General features: G+C 43.6%; 3 protein-coding genes across 8 annotated transcripts in view; 1 reads left to right on the forward strand and 2 right to left on the reverse strand.

The window, feature by feature from the left end:
• LOC137875472 (amyloid beta precursor protein binding family B member 2) overlaps positions 1-1,581 on the reverse strand; it is a 35,205-nt gene extending 33,624 nt beyond the window's left edge. For 3 of the 6 annotated variants that reach the window (XM_068714706.1, XM_068714704.1, XM_068714703.1), the window contains exon 1: positions 971-1,254. In XM_068714706.1, coding sequence (XP_068570807.1) covers positions 971-1,020 — 50 coding nt within the window. In that variant the 5' untranslated portion in view covers positions 1,021-1,254. Of the gene's footprint in view, positions 1-924; positions 1,255-1,281 lie in introns of those variants that run through there. The other 3 variants (XM_068714708.1, XM_068714705.1, XM_068714709.1) reach the window with 3 other exon arrangements.
• A 420-nt stretch (positions 1,582-2,001) lies between these two features.
• Positions 2,002-9,368, reverse strand: dele1 (DAP3 binding cell death enhancer 1). Its single transcript, XM_068714714.1, has 12 exons — positions 9,201-9,368; positions 7,899-8,031; positions 7,337-7,439; positions 6,673-6,817; positions 6,276-6,494; positions 6,065-6,147; positions 5,864-5,957; positions 5,563-5,705; positions 5,285-5,443; positions 3,565-3,657; positions 2,963-3,122; positions 2,002-2,815 (listed from the first exon to the last, which is right to left on the reverse strand). Exons 1-12 carry the CDS (start codon positions 9,229-9,231, stop codon positions 2,553-2,555), a joined length of 1,626 nt encoding a protein of 541 aa, XP_068570815.1. The 5' UTR covers positions 9,232-9,368; the 3' UTR covers positions 2,002-2,552.
• A 2,349-nt stretch (positions 9,369-11,717) lies between these two features.
• bicc2 (bicaudal C homolog 2) lies at positions 11,718-22,625 on the forward strand. The gene is made up of 19 exons (XM_068714715.1): positions 11,718-12,060; positions 13,225-13,271; positions 13,629-13,698; positions 13,841-13,920; positions 14,204-14,365; positions 14,487-14,540; positions 14,797-15,012; positions 15,110-15,361; positions 15,548-15,679; positions 15,982-16,171; positions 16,498-16,631; positions 16,741-16,946; positions 17,591-17,696; positions 18,293-18,332; positions 20,261-20,424; positions 21,208-21,427; positions 21,523-21,689; positions 21,923-22,022; positions 22,110-22,625. The coding sequence occupies exons 1-19, from the start codon at positions 11,784-11,786 to the stop codon at positions 22,238-22,240; spliced, it is 2,748 nt and encodes a 915-aa protein (XP_068570816.1). The 5' UTR covers positions 11,718-11,783; the 3' UTR covers positions 22,241-22,625.
• The last annotated feature ends 1,728 nt before the right edge of the window (positions 22,626-24,353 follow it).

A 24,353-nucleotide genomic window follows, 5' to 3' on the forward strand; every position in this document is an offset into this window, starting at 1 on the left:
AGATTCAAGCCTTCCACTAGAAATTGAGCCTTGAGCAACTGAAGCTGAAAATCACAGCAAATATATTGCATGACTCAGAGGACAAATTACACATCCTGACACAATCCCCAAAACAGACAAGGAGTAATAAGCAAACAGCAATTCAACTCCTCATTGTCCCTTTCTTCTATTTTTTATTTTACTGTTATACATGAGTTGCAGGCAAACTGGACCATCCTTTTCTTTCTTTACCCCCGGAAATGAAGCCAGATCTCCATTAGTTAAACAAAGTGGAGCGAAGAGAGGATGTGAGGGGAGTGGGAAGGAGAGAGGACGGTTATTAGAGAGGGAGAAAGCGAGGAGAATGACACAGCAGTTTGCAGGACAGTGGGGCACAGTCAACACACAGCGGTAGTTAAACTGTTGTTCTCAACAACTCTGTTGTGCTCTCCAACAGCAGAGGTCATTCATGAGATGCACAAGATATTTTAGCAGCTGGTCAAGGGACCGCAGCAAACTGTACAGCCTACTAATAAAACAATTATGCAATAATAAACTAATCATTTCATTCTGTTGCTGATCTTTCTGGAGATGTGCTCTGCTTACATTGCAGTAACATGTACAGTAATACAAGACAGAAAACAAGCAGATATATAAGTCTTGCATAAAAATAATAATGCAACTTCTTGACAGACAAAATACAATCATCTTCTCTGTTTTTGGAGCCAGGTGTCAAAACATGATCCTTATCTGCTGAAGCTGTTTTTACCGTCTATTCAGCCTGTACACAGATCTACAGAAAAGAGTGTTTTCACACCTGAAGGTCACCCTATAAAGAAAGATCAACTTCTCATCAATAATATGCTTTGGATATTCATCATCAGGTAATATCTAGATACCGACAGAGATCATAGCGTGAGAGGAAATCCTCCTTTATCAACTTACTCCCTGGAACGAGAGGCCTCTTTCCTCAACTCTGAACTGCACCCACCGCTTCAGAAATGAAGAGCAACAGATGAAAGCGCAAGCTGGGGACAACATTCAACTTGAAAAGTCGATGATGTCATGGGTGGAGTATTCTAGCCCCTCTTTTCTTGCTGCCGTCTTAACAAACTCGCGTTAGATCATCTTTAAATCCACGATAACGCCGAGGAAGCATATAGGTGGAGTTGCCATCATTGCGGAAGCAACGCTGTCGATACACGAACAGACGCAGTAAATCTTCAGCATCCAGCCCCATCGCCACCGCCGCACTGGGAGGGGAGTGCATCCCATCGAGAGCATCTATTTACATCCACTCACCGCTTCAGTCAGCCTCCGGGCTTCTGCGCCTCCGCTCCCACGACGACACAAACGCGCGCGCACACACACACACACACACACACACACACACACACACACACACACACACACACACACACACACACAATACCGAGCAGGTCCGAGGTCGACAGCCGCTTTTTAAGTGCCACTCCGCCCGTAGCTGCAGCACGGCCGCCCGTATCGGATCACATCATCTGCCCTCCCAGCCCGGTGTTCGCTGGCGGCCAAGCTGAGCTTTCTCTCTGCGCCAGAGGATCCCGGAGCGGCGCGGCGCGGCGCTGTGGAGCTCTGAGCGAAGACCGGCCAATCAGTGGCGCGGACGCAGGACGCTCGGCGCACGGAGGAAGACGCAACCATAATAAATCTACCGGCGTTATTTTGCAACTCAGGTAATGAAATCACACATCATCGGAGTCTTACGTCATGCAGTAGTCTGGAGAAACATGAATGGTCGGGTTTATAATGCTACACCGATGATCACATCTGCCCCTGAAACACACGCAGCTTTAGTTCTCGTTAGATTAATATTGTATGAAGTTTGACTCGAAGTGATCCTGATTTTATGTAGTTATTGCGATACAGAGGACACTCCCACACTAGTAGCCTATTACTTAATAAAGTTAATGTTAAAAAAGGATTACAACAGTCGTTGAAGTACTGTTTTGCACATGAACTGCAATTCCAAAGAAACAAATCAGCTTTGAAGGATTATATTTTTAATGTTTTTTAGGATCTGCCTTTATCAGTACAACATCCTCCTCACAGTGCATCAGTTCATAGTTAAAACTTTGGACTAGCAGAAAGCATTTACCTGTTTGTTCTTTTACAAAGATACAGTAACAGTATTACTAAACGTTATGACACTAACTTAAAGCACATGATTAATACCCACCAAAGACTCTCAACCTCACCAAAGGCACATAGATCACATTTCTGACTCACAGGAGAATTCAAATTACACAAAAAGCACTATAATGTATAGAAACAAATAATAAAAAGAAAGCTTCCATATTTCGTTCTCCACATAATATTGTAAAAACCTAAATCCAACAACTCGTTCAGCTTTATAAAACATCTCCAACAAAATGTCTACATACACACACATTTGACCAAGTATAAAATGGATTCACTCTAATCCAGACTTCACAATATGTACACACCTAACACACTTTCACCTTTTCTCCTTTGGTGAAAATACATTCCCGCTATAAAATACATTCCTCAGTTTGACCTGCGCTGGCTCAGGATAACTATCCAACCCCGACGGTCCACTGGCAGGCTCCTCCCTCAGTGCTCTGTGGATGCAGGTGAAGCGGGGTGGAGGACAGAGCCGGGGGGACACACAGGCTCCCGGTGCTCCAGGAGTGAGGCAGCAGTGGAAGGGTGATGGGGCGACTGGAGGAGGGAGGGGCCGGAGGGGCCAGAGGGGCCAGAGAGGAGAGCGGCTGCTGGAGCCGCCGGTCGGCTGCAGAGAAACACGGAGCCGAATGGATGCAGCGCAACACGGCATCTTCTGCAGAGGAGGACGAGTCAGATAAGAGAAATCACTGCTGATTCTCACACATATCACTGCTGTCCTGGCTCATTAAAAGCGTATCACATGCAGTGCCATCGTTAACAAATGCACAACATGCAACGACTAAGACGAATGTGTGCCTACCCTTTCTGAGTTCATCCTTCAGAGGCGTCAGTAAGCTCTGAGCCTGCTTGTTGCCCGCTTGAGCGGCTCGTTTGTAGTATTCAACCGCTGTCCTCGGATTCTGCTGCACCCCAAAGCCGCTCTCAAAACACTGACCCAAAAACAGCAGGGCGGTGTTGTCCTGCGCACATGATCAAAAATAAACATGGGATTTTGGGCTATTTAATCTTCAAGAACTTGACAAGGTGGTAGAATTTGTGCTAAATATTACACGCTATAAACAAACAGCAGGAATATAAAGAGACATCCGGGGTGAGGAGGGAATATGTCACTATTGAAAGAAGCACAGCAGCTCTGTGTGACTCAACAATGGGACAATCAGCAATTATGTAGCTCTAAAGTGATTTCAAGTAACATTAATTAACACTATTTGCCTCAACACAACTGCAGCATGGAGTGTAAGTAGGGATGTTTTAAAAATAAGCGGTGACTACTAAAAAGCAGGAGACGGTGGGGATACCCTGTTGACAAATACAGAATGAATGTACAGCGGGAGGGGAGGGGAAACCTCAGCGATATAAAGACAGAGATAAAACTCTAGAAGCATCTAGAAGGGCGCTCACTCCGCTCTCTGCCGCCATCTTCAGGTAGTGGACAGACCTACTGCCATCTCTCACCGGCTCCCGAGTGTAGACCGAGGCCAGGCACACCTGAGCCTGAAGAGGAAGAGAGACAGTTCTTCTGTTAGACACACACATCCACAGTAACCCAGTATGGCAAATACCAATAAGACCATTGTTTATTAACACACAGGCCATGTATAATCTGAGTCTTCACATTTTGTTTGACTTTTTCAACAGACACATGCTTTAACCTAAGTGAGAAACCTCTTCCAGGTTTTATTTTCTAAAAGTAAACGGAAAATAAATCTTGATGTTGTATCTCTTTCATGGCTTAAAACTGGTGCACTTTTCACTGACTCTTTTTTAACAAGTTGATGGAATACTTCACCCACAAAATGATTATCAATCAATATATCTATTACTTACCCCGCGTTGCCTTAAATGCTTCAAAAAAACATCCTTGTTTTACTCGCACGATTCAACGGTGAACAAAGAATCAAAAAACGGAGAAAAGTCTTCATTTTAAGGACCACCACTTTACCATGTCTATGTTTTTCATAATGCCCCTGTGATGCATTTACTGCTGCAGCACGTCTCCTGTCCAAATGGACATTGTAAATATATGACATACTTAGTATCGTTGAGAGCCTGCATGAGATTCACTAACGTTGTGATAAGGGCTCTGGTGCGATCGTATCTCTTCCAGAAGCTTTCTATTCCAACCTTGAGCTGCAGTGTGTTTTTGGAGACTTTGTTTAATAAGTCCATAACGATAAATGCAACACTGAGTGTTTCCTATTAATATTTATCCATTTTTCCTTTGTAGAAAACAGCTATTATTTTTGTTAGCCGTCCACAAGCACTTCCTGATGCCTCGGGTCCTTCGACTAATCAGAAGCTGATACCTAACTGCTCTCAAACACAACTACAAGAGATTAAAACCCGTATATGGTAATGCTGTGTAATACGGCAACTGCGGTCAGAAGAATAAATGCTCAGAAATTGTGTGCGTTATATTTTAACTTCTACACTTCAGAATATATAAACACACATTTAGGAAAGGTTTATAGTTGTTAACTAGACAGAGTCATTTGTGATATAACCCCCCCCCCCCCATCAGACCGTCTTATATGCACATTGGAAGTACTGAACATACGACTAGATAAAGAAGACTTGGATTATACTTCCACGTTATACTATATTATTATTACTATTATTATATCATTAACCAGACGTTTTGATATAGTTTTGCCGCCCCCAATTCCTTCAATTTATCAAGAATTTACTCCGTTTTTTGATTCACCTTCACCTTTTTCTTCAAGAATTACAGTTAACACGGAGTGAGTAAGCAGACGCTATCAATGCTGTGATTGTTGGCTCTGTTCTATTAAAATGTCCCAGTAAGCCATGAGAGTGAGAGAGTGAGCCCACATGAACAACAGCAGGACCCTGAAACTGAAGCAGCTAAATGGAACTCAGCCAACATTTATAATTATTTATATCTGTACTTTTCCTGCTGTTACATGTTGAAAAAAAGTCTAAATCATTTCTTAAATCACTTGAAGTTGAAGTGCAGTATGATATCTCATAACACTATAAGAGCAATGTGGAAAATTATAATTTTAAGTATTGTTAAACAGTATCCGAATGTACAAGAGTTGCAAAGGTATTGTATGAAATAACCAAGAAGAGCTAATGAGGTTTGGTGATGATTTCATACCTTGCTCAGTCCAGCTGCAGCAGCCTGCTCTAGGAAGTCGATGGCCGTGTTCAGCTCCTCTACACTCTGGCGCCCCCTGCTGGTCAGAAGCAGCTTTGCATAGCGGTACTGAGCCTGTCTGTGACCACCAGTGGCTGCCTGCCAGTAGTGATACAGAGCCTGGAACAGAAAACACACAAGAATCCTCTCAACACTGGTTCCTCACACAGGAGGGAAGTACGTATGATGTTTTTCACAATGAGGAAACACTCAGGAAAGTAAAGTGTCCGGATGCTCGCCTTGTCTCTGTCCTTGACGACTCCTCTGCCCTTCTCATAGCACACGGCCGTGTTGAACTGGGCCTTGCTGTAACCCTGCTGAGCTGCAGTTACAAAACACGTGAACGCCTCCTCGTAGTTTTCACTCTTGGTACTTTCTAAACCTGCAATAAACAGAGAGAAGAAGATATCAGCTTTAGACAGAGGAAAACAAATATTGCCTTATATGGGAAGAACTTGAAGTCTTAAAAAGGGAGAACATCTGAGTAGGAAAGAACGTGTGAGAATGATTTAGTGTTTCACTGTGTCTAAAAATCCCTACCAATGATGTTGAGGATAACAGGAACGCTGGTATCTCCCACATGTCTGAGATTCAGTGCCGCTCCTGCCACCCTCTCTTCATCAGACAGCATGTCCTGAAAAACAACAACAATCAAGATTAGACGACAAGTCAGTCCTTTGCAAGGATGAAGACAAACATGCATCTTTTATTAGATTAAACTTCAGGGAGGCAGACGTCCACCTTGTCTTTGACGTCGTTCGTCTCCGTGTTGTCTCGGTTAGCATCGTTCTGCAGAGGACAGGATGCTGACACCAGTGATTCCTCTGTGAGTGAGGCGAGAACAATGCTTAATTATCCTGCTCCCATAAACACTAGGTTAACAACATTTTGAGATGAATATTATTTGTAAACAATCTTTTAAACTATGACCACCACAGAGCTCAGAACAAACCGGGTATGGGAGAATCCTGGTTCAGGAGCGCCCTCTGCTGGTAACAGATGGAGCAGTCAGCAGTCAGGTGGACCGGCTCACTGCTGCTGTGAAGACCGGCATCACCTGAACTACTGCTGCTACTGCTGCTGCTCTGAGCCTGATCCTGGATCTGTCTCTCTGGCCCCTCATGCAGACACAACACACTCCTCCCTCTGGGAAGGACATCTCGTCTAGACACTAGAGAAACCAGACAGGCGCAACAAAACAAAGTCAGGATTCTGATCACAAGATTAAAAGGGTTTGGGGTTGAGATAGTTAAATGTTGGTTATTTAAAACTAGCTTGGATTTCATCAGTTTATATGAAAAGGCGAACCATCAGTTGGCTTTTTGCTTCTTTACAGTAATGCGACTCACAGATCTCCAGCAGAATGCGGTAGCCGCACTTGTGCAGAGCGGAGGGTGCCGTCAGGGCTCCGGGGATGGGACTGGGCTCAGAGTTTGAGGAGAACTGGGAGTGGATCCTCCTGCAGATTTGCATGAACAGAACCGCTGTAGCACCCTGTGGACAAAGACTCATTCAGTCACTCACTGATACTCCTGGTACTAACATAGTAGCAGGATGGTCAACCATGTGCCATGGAGAGCCAACACTCTGCCGGCTTTTACTCAAAGAACTCATCAGTTTGTGCGTTTGCATGCACACAAAAAACAGTCAATGCAGAGAAATCAGGTTATGAAGGAAATCAGAAAGCACGTTTATATGCAGTGAGATTGGTTGGGAAGAAAACTGGCAGACTGTTGAGTCTCCATGACACATTTTTGGCCACCCTGCTGTATACTTAATAATAATGCGCCAAAATGCCACGGTTAGCTCTGAATATATTTAGTACTGATAGCCGTTTTGCCAGCATGCACTATTTGTCTAATCAGTCCACACGGTTTAAACCCTCAGAGAGCAGCTGCCTGACATCTTTCTTTCAACAAATTGTAGACTAATTGGGATGAGCTGATGACACTGGGCATATTAGGAAATATGCTTTGTCTTTTACATGTGGAAATGTAACAAGAGAGGACGCACCCATCCCACAGCATCCAGGGCCGTGTAACGTGGAAGCTCAGCGAAGCCAAGATGAAAGGTCCTCCGTTTCTTCCTCCTATCTCCATCCTCCTCTTTTTGAGAGCTGACAGAAAAAAACAGCACAAACAGAAAAATTACAATTTGATATTGTTGTTGTTTTTTTTTTTATTTCCAGTATATTGTATTAAGGCATTACAGAAATATTCTGCTCGAGGCTCAAGGCTTTGTTTCTGTGCCCTCGACTAACCCTTGTCACGCTTACAGGAGATGCTACTGGGTGATGCAACCAGCTGAAAGGGAGGCGGTGAGGGTGGTACGAGTCAAGAACGGGTTCAAAGAAGGGGTAAAGGAACAAAAAAGGAATGGGACGAGGGTAGCCTCTGAGGTTCGACCTTAATTCAAAAGGTTTTCTTTTCATCAGCTAATAAAATGGCCGGTGGTTTGAGGGCAAAGCAGTCATGAGATCAAAGTTAGAGGCTCAGTTCTTCTCTTTGCTAATTTTCAAGGTTTTTTTCCATCAGACCCGAACAAAGTTTGAACAGGATAGAGGTGTGGAAAGTACCTGCCATCAGAAGAGTGCTGAGAGGTGGAGAGGACAACCGAGTTGTTAATGATCTCAGCCTCCCCGAGTCCCTGAGACTGGCCCTGGTTCTGGGGCAGGCGCAGGGGGTTACTGCCATGATATCGATGCAGAACTGAGAAGTGATGGGAAGACACAAACAGCAGAAAGTAGACATTAATGTCCAGCATTCATGTAATATGATAAAGTAGTAAAAAGAGACTAAGATCTGAGACGGTTATTACCGTTTTATTACTTTGGTTTCCAGAGATAACCATTCACGTTAACATTTATTCATTATCCTTTTATCATTGCAACTTAACTTAATTCATGACGTGACTGTACACACCTTTCATATTTTAACATGTGGAGCTTTTTAGGAAACTACTGATCCGTTAATGATCCGTTAATTTCGAGCAAATTATAGGAAACTATGAGATGAATTAATAAAGTGGCAGCAGAACATGTGCAGCAGCACTTCTACAGTAACTCCTGAGATATTATCTAATTAATAAAGAATAAGGTTTTAACCTCATGCTAATGTGTTTAACAGAGGCGGTGAGTGTGATCTGATTGGTGAACTTGTGTACACTGAAATATGATTTAAATAGTGTGTCAGGGGTATTGTATCGACAGAGTTGTAGCTTTACATTGCAATTCTAATTTTGTTTAGGTTTTCCAAAATATGCGCAGTGCACACAAACACACAGAGTTCAGTAAACCACAAAGGTAAGTTACGAAATTCAGTAATAACTAATAAGAACGTTAATCCATGGCATGCCAAGTAAAAAGTAATAGAATACATAAATTCGTACAAGTATTGAGGTGAAGATAAATAAATAAAAAATAGCCTTAAAGACAGGTAATACAGACAGTATGCGTCCATATTGCACATATAAGTCGCAGGTGTTTAGTGCAGGTACATTTTTTGACATTTAACATTTGACTCTTCTAATGTATGTTTGTGTGTACAACAGCGTTATATATATATTCATCGAAAGGTCGAGAAACCGGTACACCAAAACAGGAGTGAGATTAACTTCACTCACTTTGACCAAAATAAACCAGGGGGCGGTGTCAGTTAATCTTAAAAGAGTAAAGTTAGAAACTAGCGAAATAAGCTAATTGTTTACATTTATGCAAATTGACTTCGATAGCTGTTAGCTTAAATAGCTAACGTTACGCTGTACGGGAATCACAATAAACGTCGTTTATTTCTTAATAACAGCGATAAGTTAAAGAAACAACATGACATGTTAAACGTAGAATATGTCAATGCTATTTCAGAAATAGTATTTCTCTCACCTCTTCCAACAAAACCTTGAACTCTCCACATGGTTACTGTGTTTTTAAAGCTGCCTCAACCGAAAAGGCATGTTTAGTTTCCTCTGAGGGTCGTCTGGAGCCATAAATAGCGAAAGCAGTCGGTTCACTCCAGCAGCTTGCCCGCTGGTAAATAAAACTGTCACGAGATGTACCGGGACACCGGAAAAGGACTCGGTAGTGCCTCCAATGACGCAACTCAGAGAGTCTGAAAAGGTGGTTCGCTGCGTCACAGCGCCACCAAGCGGTGTGGCGGGGGACGACTGTCTCACAGCAGGTGAAGTTTATAACCAGTTCCCTATTTGGTTTGTTGTTGATTAATATGTCTGAATAATTCCATATTCATTCAGCACAAAGTGGTTCTAATATAGGATGATTTAGGTATTTTAGACTAGATATTTTGACTTTCAGGCAAACCAAATTTAATATAGTTCCCCCCACAAGAATGTTGGTTTAGTTTAGTGTGGAAAAATATTCTACCATGGCCGTAGCTTAGAACATGTGCTTTTTTTAAAATTACAAATATTTTATCTTCTCTGTACAAAGATATATATATTAGAGGTACAAGCTGCATAGATAGTGTAGACTGTTTATAAATTAAGCAACTTTTTGCCATTTATTCTCAGACTTCTTGGTCTATCTATCTATCTATCTATCTATCTATCTATCTCTCTCTCTCTCTCTCTCTCTCTCTCTCTATCTATCTATCTATCTATCTATCTATCTATCTATCTATCTATCTATCTATCTATCTATCTATCTATCTATCTAGATGAATAAAGGATTCACTCATGAGTTCAGGGTTGGATTTAGTAAACCACCCACAGCTCATCAGTCACCCTGCAGGACGGTTTAGCTTTTCTTTATTTGGCCCATAGATCAAACAGTGACGCACGCACCGACTCTTACTGGAAACACACACTCTTCTGGTCAAATGGGGCTAAATGGGGGGCTGGAGGAAGGAGATCTGCGGTTGTAAAGTCAGATTAAACTTGGAATAATTCACTCCTTGACCAGTTTCCATGGTGACACAGTCATCAAGTCTTTCACTTACCATCTTCCTCGGGCAAATAGTCAAGCCGGCAGTAGTTTTTAATGTTTGCAAGATCTCTCTCTGCACTGCCAAATGATATTTGCTGATTCGCCTGAGGCCAAATTTGTCTGGGCAATATGGAAAACATCGAGTGGAGCTGGAAACAGAGTCCCACCAGACCTGACTAATTGAGCAGTTTGTGTTTACCCATGTTGCAGTCTGTACTCGAGTTCGTGAGTTTGGGAATTTTGAAGCAAGGAGGGGTCTTGTTAAGTGCTAAGCAATTTTTGAAATCCCATTTGCTCTTTATTTTGTAACTTTTAAACCATTTTCCCCCTGTCACTGGAGTTTACAACTTTCTGGTTGCCTGCTTGTTGTTGGCAGCTGTTGTAACATTTATTCAATTACTTTCCTTAAGTACAATTTACAGGTAGTTATCCTCTACCTAAGTACTTTCATTGGATTCTACTTTACAAAGCTATAGTTATACTTTTAACATTAAGATTTTAAAAACATATAATGAGCCTATCAAATACAACACATTGTTAAGGTTTAACCCTTACTGTAAAGCAGTGTTTTGTCATGTTTCAGATGTGTATGAGTTCAGAAAATTGAAAAAAACAAACAAAGATGTGAATATGTGACAGGTGCATCAGTGGAAACACACACAGGAGATTTTTTCTGCAGAAGAAGTACTTTTGATACAAACAGAACATTCTGCTGATTTATATTACTACGTTTTGAGTAATTTTACTTGTAATATAGTATGTTTTTATCCCAAGCATTGGTGCAAGCTCCCCCTTTCACACAAACACCACACACTCACCGCTGTGATGCACCCCTCCACTCCCCTCACCCCGACCTCTGGAATCTCAAGCCCTCGTACTTCTCATTCAGAAGAAGGGGAGGGAGGGCAGACATGGACAGACGTGCGGTGGAACCCAACTGGATGACCCTTTTATTTTGTTAGCTGTGTGTGCTGTTGTGAGGATCTTTTTCAGGATATGTGTGTGTGTGTGTGTGTGTGTGTGTGTGTGTGTGTGTGTGTGTGTGTGTGTGTATGTGTGTGGGTGGGTGGGTGGGTGAAATGTGTATCTTGTCTTATCATAGGCTTTGACCATCTATCCACATAATCTGTGGACATTGAACTGAGGATTACAGAGGATTTGTTCAGAGCAGACTGAGCCTCAGCTGAAGTTGTAGATTTAGTTTGTTTGTCTGTTTGGAGCCCCTCAAATAGAGAAGACATGGTTTCTGTTATAGTACAGACGTGACTCCCCTTATACATCTGTACACTGCAAGGCCATAGCAGCAAATCCTTCAAGCCTCGAACAGCTTAAAGTGAGAGAGAAAGAGTGAGATTTGTGTACTAAATTAAGTGAAGGGGGCGGGGGATTTGAAGAAAAGACACAGGGGGTGTTTCTCGCCCCTCGCTCCCCTTTTTTTTTCTCTCCCTGCTGGTCTCCTTGGTCACACACATGCACACATCCTCACACACATCACACCAACACTGACGAGGGCTCAGTCCTGCTATGGCCACCACCACCACCGAGGAGAGCTCTCCGGTCCCGGCCACCACAGCACCCCAGCAGCCTGACTTGGAAACTAGCGTAGGACCCGGCTCAGCGGTGATGCCTGAGCCCAGCGAGGCCCAACGTGACAGAGAGGAAAAAGAGGATGAGGAAGAGGAGGAAGTTGGCGGAAGCTCCGTGCAAGTGCAGGAGAATGCAAGAGGGCAGAGTCTGGACCCCGAGTGGGTGGAGGAGAGGTTCAGGATCGACAGGAAGAAGCTGGAGAACATGTTGTATGGTGAGTGAGCAGAGATGTTCATAATACTGTCAAAATAGTCTCACCTTCATCCTCACTCTCTTCCCCCTCAAATGTTTGTTCAGAAACTATTTTATGTCACTTACATTTGGTGTAGTTTCTGTGTATCCGTGTGGCCTGCCTGCCTGTGTGTCTGATGTTTGACATGCGTTAAGACAGGGAGGCAGGTCCCTGTCCCTGTGTGCCCTTCCTCACGGTCCCTGTTATCTACCTGACCCTGTGTGTCTGTCAGGGGGCCTCCAGCTGGCTGTGTCCTCGTTGTCACCATCGGTGTAACTGCCACGTACCTTTTGCAGTATCGCCATGATTTATGACCTGCAATGGCTTATGCATTCAGAAGTCTCTTTTGCTATTATCATTCCTGTCTGGGAAGCAGAGGTAACTGCGTCCGTTAGTTATCGCTGCCTGGCAGCTTTATGACGAATGCCTCCCCTGTGTTACTGGGGAAACTCTCTCTGCTACTGCTGCAGATAGAGGCGGACGTTTGTCTGTTTGTCCTCACGTAGACTCTTGATGGGAAAGCTGGAGCGAATTCAGCTCAGATAACTGTGGGCTGTTTTTAATGTGCGTGAGTCAGGCAGTAAATGTTGTATCTCGTCCCCTCAGGTGAAAACCTGCCAGACCGTACTTGAGACTTCACTCTAATAGGCTTTTGTTTTACACATTCCTTCTTGTTTTTGGAGTTGTTTTAAAAAAACATGTTGGTCAAGTGGGAGGTCTTTACGTCAGCAAATGCCATTGATGTGATTAGCTGTCTCTAGGCTAATTTGTGGTCCCCCCCCCCCACACTGTTCTCTTCCCATTCCTCAGCTCTGGCCAGCGTAACCCCTAGTGATGAGGGGGGTGAGGGCGTTCCTGCCCCCCCCCCCCACCCTGTAAATGTCACCGTGGAGCGATGGCCTTTTAAAATTGTTTATGTTCCCGGCAACCTCTTGTTCCAGTCGCTTGGCAAATCTCAGACAGGTCAACATTTAAATGTTGACTTTGCACACATGCTCGATGTTGAACACTTGTGCTGTAAACAGAGGAACTTTGTGCTGCTGACCAACACAACGTGATAAATCGCACTGCAGGAATTTTGAAATGTGTGTTTCTCTTTATGTCTTTTCTTTTCTTTTATGTTTGCTTGCTATGTGTGTCTTTCAGCTCCAAAGCATGGAGATGGTGAGACAGGAGAGGAGTTTTTTGAGAGAGTAAGTAGAAGTCCACACAAGGAAGCATTTTATTTATGACTAAAAAAAAAAATCTAGCAACTCTCCTCAGTGAAGGCCACAGATAATCGTTAGTGCATAAAGACTTCTGGTTAAATATAGCTTAGAAATCAGTTGGAGCGTCGTCATGTTAACATTTGTTCCATGCTCTGCATCCAGTGATTACTGGTTTTTCGGACGTGATAATTGCAGTCTTTGAAATGCAAATGAGGCTTTGTATTCTTACGTCGAAGAGACCTGATGTGTTTCGGGATGTGTATATGTGTGTGTTCCGATATGTGCTGCGACTTGTGGCATACAATGAGAGCTTTTTCTCTCCCATTGTTTGTGCTTCCACAGGTGATGAGAGAAACTGACACTCAGGTGAGATGGCCGTCCAAGCTGAAGATTGGAGCCAAGTCGAAGAAAGGTGACACCATACCAGTGCTCTGTGTTTCGTCTCCTTCCTGTCGCAAATATTTCTATGTTCCAATGGATTGATTTACCATTACCCATTTACTGAAACTCATTTAAATGTATATAACTTAAACTGAACTCCTGCATCCATCTAGATCCACATGTGAAGGTGGAAGGGAAGAGAGACAATGTTTTGGAAGCCAAAAAGAAGATTCTAGAAGTGCTGGAAACCAGGGTGAGGGGCTGTGGTGCTTGATTATCACAATTTGTCTGAACAGTTAAGTCAATAACGATGATGATGACGTGCTTTTACATGTTTTCTACTTTGCTATAAGACGTTATTTTGAAAATCAGTTTGTTATAAAGTTTAAGTTGTAGTAGGGAGAGACTTTGCAGCTACTGTGTGCATAATGGCAGGATCTTTTTCATGTTGAATCGGCACCAATGACATCTTAAGGCTAAACTTAGTATTGAAAAGTAATCTGCACAAATGACATGGCGGTTTCTATAAAATCCAGGTCAACAAGGTGACTTTAAAGATGGACGTGGCCTACACAGAGCACTCCCACGTGATTGGTAAAGGTGGTGGAAACATCAAAAAGGTGATGGAGGTCACATCGTGTCACATCCATTTCCCCGACTCCAACCGCCACAACGGTACTGGAGAGAAAAGCAACCAGGTAACAATCTATAATGCATGAGACACTAAAGCAGCATTTTAATGAGCCACCGGCTGCTGCTTTGACAAGACACATAAGACAAATGAAATTCAATATTCATTTGTTTATTAACTTTTACCAGGTCTCCATCGCTGGACCCATAGAAGGAGTGGAGGAAGCCCGGAGGAGGATAAGAGTAAGTGGTCAATGTACAGTGTGAGCAGAGACTGCCCAGGATCGATTTTTATTTGTCTCAAAACGCAATTCCTTCACTCCGGTCACAACACAGCAATCAATAGAATGATTAATAGAATGTCTGGCACAAAGAAGACAGGTATATTTGTCAAAAAGCCACTGTCTGTCCCACATCTCTTCATTTCCCCCTCCACTCTCTGTCTCCTCTCCATCACACTCTTACCCTTGTTTTCCATCCAATCTTTCTTGTCCTATAGGACCTGCAGCCATTGTCCTTGACCTTTGACCTGCCAGTCAGCCTGGTGCCCCAGGCCCTGCCAGATGCAGGCTCCCCACTCATCCAGCAGGTAGTGCAGACGTTAGGGGTCAGTGTGAGCTTCAGGGCCGTGCCACCTCATCCTCAGGCACAACCCAACTTCTATGAAAGCTGCTGCACCGTCTGGGGCCTGCAGGGCAACGCAGCTGCTGTCAAGGTTAGCGTCAAACATTTAAGAGTCAAATGTAATCCACCTCACAGTTTATGCACGTTAGAATAAGGTCAAAATGATGTATGATATCATCACCTGGCAGAAGGCGACCTGCATCCTGATGGATCTGTTGCTGGGGTCAGAGGTCGCAAGCGGCATAGTGAGCAGCCAGATGGATGTCACCTCCCAGCAGCATCTCTTCCTGTTGGGACAGAATGGAGCTCACTTCCTGAGCGTCATGCACCAGACTCAGACCCAGATCATCCTACCAGACCTCAGTGCTCCTCAGAGCCCTCCGTCCCTGCTCATCCAGGGCAGCCCTGATGGAGTGTGCCTGGCTCGGCAGCAGCTGATGGTACAGTGGCGGTGTTTTGTTTTGTCTGCACGGAATTGAATAAAGAACAGTCGTGTGAAGTGCGTTTGTTTGTTTTTTGATTGCTTGCATGTGTCAACACGTATTTTTCTGTCTTGTATTTGTGTTTTCTTAATCTGTTGTTGTTTGACATTCTTTGTGTGAATGTGTCTTTGTGTGCACATCTAGGACTGTCTGCCTGTGTGTTTGATGTTTGACATGCGCGAAGATGGGGAGGCAGATCCGTGTAAGCTGGCTCAGATGATGCAAAACCTGGGAGTCTTCATTAGTGTCAAGCCCAAAGTAAAACAGACCAGCAAGGTACAACTTTATTGGTGTAGCTTTGTTGCTTTGTCCTTGTTAGATTCACCTTGCCCCTGTCTTAAATTAAATTGTAATTTTGTTTTTGATGCCTACCAGCCTCATCTTTTTACATTCACCTTCAAATAGGACAACACTACAGAGCTTGTGATTGCTTATTTCTCATGCCCTGGATTAAATAAGACATGTCTATGAAATATTTCTAGAATGTTCACTTTGATTTTTGAATGCAAAACTACTCTCCCCCTGTAGTCTTGTATACTGTGGTGTGTTGAATACTGATGTACCACCATATTTATCAGTCAGTGGTGGTGAAAGGTCTGGAAAGGAACATCTCTTGTCTTCATGAGGCCCGTCGTCTGCTCCTCGGGTTGGATTCCTGTGAGACTGCCAAGGTAACCGAGATGACCCCTGAACCCACGCTAGCCGGCAGCGGGCTGGCCAACTATTGGCTCAACATGTTGCTGCAGCAGCTTCGTCTCTCAGAGCAGGGTGAGCATGCACACATATATGTATCTTTGTACTAGTGTTTGCACCCAAATGTCCTGTAAAAGCCACTAGAAGTGCAACATAACCATGTATGGCAAATTCTGTATTCATTACTGTTTTGTGCTGTCTCTCTTTATCAATTCAGCAACTTTTCTATATCAGTTATTTGTTTAACCTCTTAAGTGTTTACTCCCCCATTTCTGGCATTTTTATTCAGGCTGTGTTTTATACACACATTCAAAATATGATGAATGGATGGAAACTTGTGTCTGTTTTTACATGTTTCCCTTTTTAACTGACCTTCACTCACTATCATGCCTTTTGCTCAGGCTCTGTGCCAGCTATCACTCCAGAGCTGCTGACTGGCACTAAGCTCCGCCCCTCACCTCCACCAGGTCTCACCCCTCACGCTGACGAGGGGAGGACAGGACTGAAGGGAACAGACAGCCGGCCGCTGGAGAAGGTTTGACACTGCCGTTAAACTGCATGTACAGTCTGCTGTCAGTAAACAAATCCTTCCTGATGAATAAACCTCAAAAGAAATCAACACTAAGCACCAAATTCTCCTTCAGATCCTAGAAAATGAGGACCAGTCTGGCCAATCAGAGGATGAGAGCTCTAATGTTGTGATGATGTCATCATCTGAGGTGTGTGATGCAGTCAGCAGCATCAGCAGGGTGGGATTAATGGGACGGAGGGGGAGTCTGCAGGGTCCTGAAATTACCAAGGTTTTCAACCACGCCAGACGGCATTCAACAGGGCAGGCGCTAACATACAGGTGAGCAGTAACTGGAAAAAACACCTGTTTTCATCACTTGTGAGGTCATTGTGTTGGCTTACATTAACGCCCTGATGAATAACTTAACTAACCGTTAACCTAAGAGTAATTCAAATTCAAAACCAAGTCACAGCCTAATGGTTGACCTTAAGGGGACCAAGGTTTTGTCTCCAGATGAAACATGGGTTTTCACTACAGGGTTTTGACTTTAGCATGGTTAATACACAAACACTCACACACTCACACACACACACACACACACACACACACACACACACACACACACACACACACACACACACACACACACACACAGATACCCTGCATGTACCAGATCTGTGAAGAATCTACAAATTTTGCTTACACAGTTAGAGAAAAGCCACCTTGTTGACTTCATCTATATTTTCCTTTTGTCTTCAGGTTTTCATGGAGCAGCTCTCCCTTTAATATAATCCATAACTATAAAGCGTCATCACTCTCACTTTCAAACCCTCCTGTAGTTTTGCTGCTGTTGCTCTCGGGAAAGAAAATGCTGTTGGACGTAACCATCACAGTTTAACCTAACCCTGTCTTTCCAACTGTGTGTGTGTGTGTGTGTGTGTGTGTGTGTATGTATGTGGGTTTTTGTCTTCTCAATGTGCCAGATTGCTGAACGCAGAGATGGAGGGAGGGAGGAGTGAGCGAAGGAACAGCCTGAGGAGAGATGTAGCGATCGCTCAGGATGTTCACGCTGACTCATCCAAGGCCGAGGTGAGGAAAAACAGGAATCGATGTTCTCTGTTTCCTCATAAAATGATGCACTGCATCTATGGACAACCTTATTTGGCTACGACTAAAGCTCAGGGGAAAGACAATCAAGTATTTCTGAACCCCTGAAAGACACTGAAGGTGTAGTGTTTTAGAAATAAAGACTTGTAGAGAGAGAGAGAGAGACTTGGAGAGAGAGAGAGAGAGAGAGAGAGAGAGAGAGAGAGAGAGAGAGAGAGAGAGAGAGAGAGAGAGGCAGAGGATGCACGATTTAACACCTCCAACATCTTCAAATCAAACTGTAGATGACAAGATAGATTAAAAACAGCAGGAAAATTTTTTTGTGATGTGACCTATTGATTTGCACAGCCCTGAACCGGGTGCGATTTGATTTTGAGAATCGATTTTCGGGTTTGCTTGCTTCCCTTCGTATTTGTCATCACTCACTCTCAAAGGTTACTGAGTTGAGGATTAACAAGTTTACTGCCACAGCAGAAAGAAGTGTTAGGTTCCCCCTGCCTGTGCTCAGCAACCAGAGAAACAAAGAATTCAATTTCATGCATTATTTACCCTCTCTATTTCTTGTTTGTGCTTTGTAGGATTATGACTATGAGAGGAAGAAACTGCTGGCAACCAGAGGTTAGTGTTCGTAAATGTTTAATATTTCTTCCTGTCCTACTGTGGTTTCAAGAGCTCTGCACAGGCTTCTGCAATCAGAGCAATGCTAAGCAAGCAATTCTTTTCTTTATTGATCTAGTTGCTGTATTCTGCAGATGGATATATTAAAACACATTTGGCAGGGGAATTTTTCCCAACATGTCTACTGTATATTGTTGTTTTGCTTGTCAAACAGCCACCTATATACAGCCAAGCTGTTGTTTTTGGAACTGAACAGAGCACAGATTGGAAAAGTACTTCAACTTAGCTCTTCAAACGACACTAAATCAAGTGAATTATTTAGTTTGTCAGAAAAGTGCACAAGTTTTGGTCAAATTGTTGGGAAAACATGATTTAATATCATATGATTATCCAAGATAAAGTGGCTTATTTAGTTTATTCAAGTGTGTTATCGAGGCAACACATTAATATCCCGAGCAGAGCAGGCTTGTGATAGAGGGGGCCCGTTTCAGTGCTGTTCACTGCCAAGACAACTGATGAAGGGGGCCTGTTTATGGGCTGCACTGTGCCAAAGTTATAATAGAATAGCACTGGCACTCCCACTTTATTCACACGGGGCAGATCCACAATGCAGACAATACACACATGCATGCAGACACGGTTGTGTGTGTGCCCTCATAAGCACACAGGCATGGACTCTCTCTCTCACACACACACACACACACACACACACACACACACACACACACACACACACACACACACACACATACACACACACACACACACACACACACACACACACACACACACACACACACACACACAGGAAACAGTACCTCATCCATCATGCAGAATGAGAGATACTGGGAAGATCTGTAGCCAAATGGTACTAAATTCCCTCAGTGTTGCTTTATGGGATTATGAATTAGCAGTTTGAATGGGCCATCTGCCTCACCGTCATTAGGACACCCATATGCCAGTATATGAATGGGACATTTACTCACATCAAAACACACACATACCACACAAGTGACAACCCACTAGTTATAATCCTATCGATATCGCACTCTTTGGAGTGCTTTTGCAGTTTTCTTTTTCTACTGCCAGAAGAGGCCCAGGGTCACTTGTTTGTCATTTAAGAGGGTGTATCTGTCTCAGCCATTTGGGCTTTATCTAGTCTGCCAAATGCTGGCAAGGAGAGGCACTGTTCGTGATTCATTATTTAACACCTGAACCCAGCTTGTCCAATTCAGAGGAGACGTGGAAAACCTGCAATGCATTTTCATGAAGGACTTACTGAAGCTAAGCAGTATGCATCGTCATGTGCTTCAAAAAGTATCAGTGTGAATTCAATTTGTTTTACTCTCGTACAGCTTTCTGAAAGTGTGTGCTCGTTTTAAAGACGCTCCATATTTCTAAATTACCAATGAATCAATTGAGTATGTGGAATGTGGGTGACGCTCGCAGTGTCAAAACCACAGAGAATTATCACCCGACTCTGCAGTTTCCTTTAACATGGAGCATTTTAGCCTCTTTCGGCTCATTGTTTTGGTTTGATGTAACTTCGTATCTGATCAGTGTTGTTTCCAGCCACAACAGGAAGCTGCTTTTAGCAAACCACTCTGATAAACGCACTGTGCGCTACCTGTCCAACAAATTTAGCGAAAAGCTGGTGAACATAGTAGGACCTTCAGCAGCTAAAGAGTCAGATATTCCTCTCAAGTGACCAGAAACACGACTCTGAAATAAATGCTGATATCTCTGTGTCTGCTCAATGTGTACAAAATCAGCAACCGTTAGCTATCACCGCGAGGTAACAATATGTCAGCGTCACATTTCTTGCTCAAGTCAGCTGCCCTTAAGGTGTCAAAAAAAAGAAGAAATTTCAGTATATGCAAGTTTGAAGTCAGAATTTTCCTTCTGTGTGTGTTTGTATGTTATGTCAGCCATGCAGAGGAAGCCTGTGGTCACAGAGGTCCAGACGCCCACTGACACCTGGAGTGGCCTCGGCTTCTCTAAGTCGATGCCGGCCGAGGCCATTAAGGAGCTCCGCAACATCAGCCGACGCAGCTACAAACCGTACCTGAGCATCAGCAATAGCCAGCAACAGGTACAAATGAGCATCACGCTAACTTAATGTCTGAAATGTAATGGACTTCCGACTTAGCGTGACTCATTTTGATTGTTCATTTTAGCTACAGGAGGCTTGACTTTTGCTGAACTTTTGAGCTGTAAAAGCAGTTTTTTATTTGCAGTGCGGTAAAACAAGCACCCCCTAACACATTATCATCCAATGGAAATGCTCTCTAACAGTTTAAAGCACTTAGCTTCCCTGTGTGGTAAGCACTGCAGATTTGTACGCTCACTACCTGTGTTGACGACCCTCTTATATCATCGGCTCAGTCACCTCCTCAGCAGCCTGTTTACATGAGCTGTTTCAGCTCTTCTCCCTGGCTCTTTACAAGCCTCCTGAACGTCCACTCTGTGACTGCTCTGTAGCCTGAGAGGGAGAAACAGACTCACTTAGGTTAATAAGAGCAAGAGGCACTCCTCCAATAATTTCCTTCTTAGACCCGGGCAGATGGGAGGAAGCATTCACTATGTCCATTGCATTGATAATATCCAGTGAGAGAGTGCTACTGCCACAGGTCAGCCAACAGGGGCAAATGAGCTTTCTTATTACATCTGTGGGATCTATTGATGTCATACGTCCACTAAAACCCCCTCACACTTGAGAACATGTGGTCTCTTGTAACCGTTTGACCCCGAGCCCTGACAGAAAGAGGAGAGATGAAAGAAAGGCATAGTGACAAGGTGCTGCTGTGAATTTTTTGCAGATGAAAGAAGAAGTAGTTCATATTTAATGCTGGGAAAATTTTCTGTCTCCTTCTAGTCCTGGGCTGCTCAGATGGGAAAGGTGTGTAATGGGAGCAACCGTGACAACTGGAGGGACAGACATGGATCCAAATCTTCATCCCTTCTTGTCTCCCCCTCCTCCTCCTCTTCCTCCTCCTCCTCCTCCCCCTCCTCCCCCCCGTCCACTTTCGCCTCATCCACCTCCTCCTTCCCAGCATTTGCATCCTCAATGAATAGAAGCAGAAATGACAAACCCTGTAAGTGTTTCTTTAAGCTCGAGGAAACAGAGTGTGTCACTTTCTCTCACGCCACTTTTAACATTTTTCTCTGAACTTTGAACTTTGATGTCTAGCGGAGAGCTTCCCAGGCAGCAGCAGCTACTTTGAAGGTGTGTGCTCATCGAGGAGGGCGTCAACCTGCAGTCAGCGGAGCCCCTCCCCCCAAATGATAGATGACCTGCCTGAGCTGCTCAGCCAACTTGGTCTAATTAAATACATTGACGTGTTTGAACAACAAGAGGTAAACTTATGTAGAGATTTTAAATGAATCTGTCTCTGAGCAAACTTAAAAAAACCCCAAAAAATGTTGTTGTGTGAAAATACACTTTCATCATCAGTTACACTTGTAACACGCTGTGTGGGAGAACGTTCCACAAGCAGATATACACAAATAAACAAGCTTTTGTCCATCAGCAAAAGCATCATAAATCATGAATGAGCATTATGATGCAACTGCTATCTGTACTCCTCCAGATTGACTACCAGACATTCCTCACTCTGTCTGATGAGGATCTGAAGGAAGTGGGCATCTCCACCTTTGGAGCCAGACGCAAGATGTTATTAGCAATCTCAGGTGAGAATCTCAAGTCCTCCACCACGAGGTAGGTGGCGTTCAACCCCTCTCCTGAAAATAATTTAGTTGTTTTATCTTCCTATCCAGACCTGACCAAGAGTAAGAGGAGGCTGTCAGATACACCTGCAGTGAAGCCCGGCTACTTGGAGGGTGGTGCTAGCGGCCGACTACCTCGAATCATGGATCTAGAAGTTGCGGCTCAGAGTAATCGCTGGTGAGAGGAGAATCCCAGCAGCTCTGAGCCCCACCTGACTGACGTGGAGCTATTTAGCCTCTAAAAAAGTATACAGTGATGCTGTTGTCAGAGCCGAGGTTAAATCTGCTTGTCATTCACTTTTTTTTAATTATAAATGGATAAGCATGTTGCCGAAAGAGCAGGAAACATTATGTAAACCTTTGAGTCCAGTGACTTTAATCTACAGCCAAACCCCAAAGTTTTTTATACAAAACCAAGACAAGGAGGTCTTCCCTTCCAAACAAGAAACAAATTGTGTTTAATTCCATGATAACCACTACATTTATGTAATTGTAAATAGATATTTACAAAAATAAATGACATTGTACTATGATGACGATAAATAAATGTTGCCGTTAGCCTATGTATTTTTGGGGGGCCTTTTATTCTTTTATTGGAAAGTTGACAGGAAATGAAAGGAGGGATAGTGAATTACGATGCAAAAAAAGGTCCATGGCCAGACTCAAACCGGGGCCAGTCTGTTCCTTTAACCCCTAAGCCACCAGGGCACCCCTCAGAGCAGTGTTTTTGATTCAAAAGCACATGTAACCAGCTGTAGTGTGAACTGGTCCTCTACTCAAAGCCAGGATCAGACCAACAGAGGGCACTGGTGTCACACACTGCGCTTATAAATTCAAGTCACATTTGAGTTGCATGAAAATAATGCACTTGTTATTGGAGCAAACAGTGGTAACAGCATTAGAGCTCCTGGTGGACAAGGTGGAGCAGCAACAATCAGATAAGGGGAAAAATGAATTAGAAATCCAAATAGGTAAATGCGTTTATTGGTGTGAGGGTAATGTGACACCTTTTAATGTGGTTTGGTCTCGCCTGACTGCTCACCTAAAAGTTCCAATTTAATTCATCACTGTTGACAGGAGTGAAGCCAGTGGAACCGCTTATGAGTTGAGTTGTTTCCTGTTTAATTTATTTAGCAGAGGGCTGCACCCAGCAATTTAGTGCTATCAGAGGGACAGCACTGGCAGAGTATTAACGAGACCGGTATGATCCCTCTCTAAATTTGCAAATTTGGAATAGTGCTGGCTACCACATGTAAGCAAATTATCCAAGAAACCTCCACCAGGGGGTCATGAGGGGTCTGATCTGTTCAGGCGCTCACCAAGCTGGCTGGCGCAGCGGCAGCCGAGCATGAAGAGAGAGTGCGAGTGGAAGTGGTGGGCTGTGACAGATTAGGGAGAGATGATCCCTACTTATTACAATGTCTCTGCCAATTACATAGGCAGGCTTTAGACCAGTGATCCTCAAATCTGGTCCTCTGGCCCTGAAGCACTGCTGGATTTCCTTTCTGTCAGGTAGTTAATTGCACTCCCTTGTGGTTGCGGGTTTAAATCGGTCCTTGATCACACAGCCAGAATGAAAACTACCTGGAAGGACCAGCAGCACTCTGCACCTTGAGGAGAGCCACTTGGACTATTCAGCTGCTAAAGTGGCAACGTTGGCATGTGGCAGAGTTATAGAATATGCAAAATGAAACTGTGAGCAGACTTAATTTGCTGCCTGGTCTTTTTTTTTATTTAAGTGGTCTAAACTTCTCAATATTAAGAAGATGCAGTATAAGTTAAAGCTTTTTATCATCAGAGATGGGTTTGAGTGAGTGAAGATAAAAGTTTTAAAGCCACTATAATCAATATTTTTAAATTAAAAATGGATCAAATTACAAACCCACAGTTTATTATCTCCACACTCTGCAGTTCCCCACAGCATTAAAGAGTTTTTTTATTATCATTCAGTTTATTGTTTTGGTTTCATGGCCCACAACTGAACAGTTTTGCTTGATTCTCACCACTCTCATCAGCTCTTCAGCCACAGCACACGGTTGTTTTTTAGCACAGAAGACCTGAAAATTGCCTGTATGCTGCCAAACGACAGGCAGACAGTGTCTAGCATAGTGGAGCAAGGACCAAACAAAAACATCCCACATTAAATGGCAAACTTCATCAAGCTGCTCCTTCTTGTCCCAAAAAAGGACCACAAATTGACAAAAATTTCCCCATCATCGTAGCCAATCACCAGTCTCCATGGAGACCCCGAGCCAATGGGAGGATCCACCAAGCCATCTGTGGATAATAAAAAAG

The sequence above is a fragment of the Cebidichthys violaceus genome, unplaced genomic scaffold (assembly GCF_023349555.1).
Source record: "Cebidichthys violaceus isolate CVI_PGR_0920_01 unplaced genomic scaffold, fCebVio1.0.p SCAF_2, whole genome shotgun sequence".
Lineage (NCBI taxonomy): Eukaryota > Metazoa > Chordata > Actinopteri > Perciformes > Stichaeidae > Cebidichthys > Cebidichthys violaceus.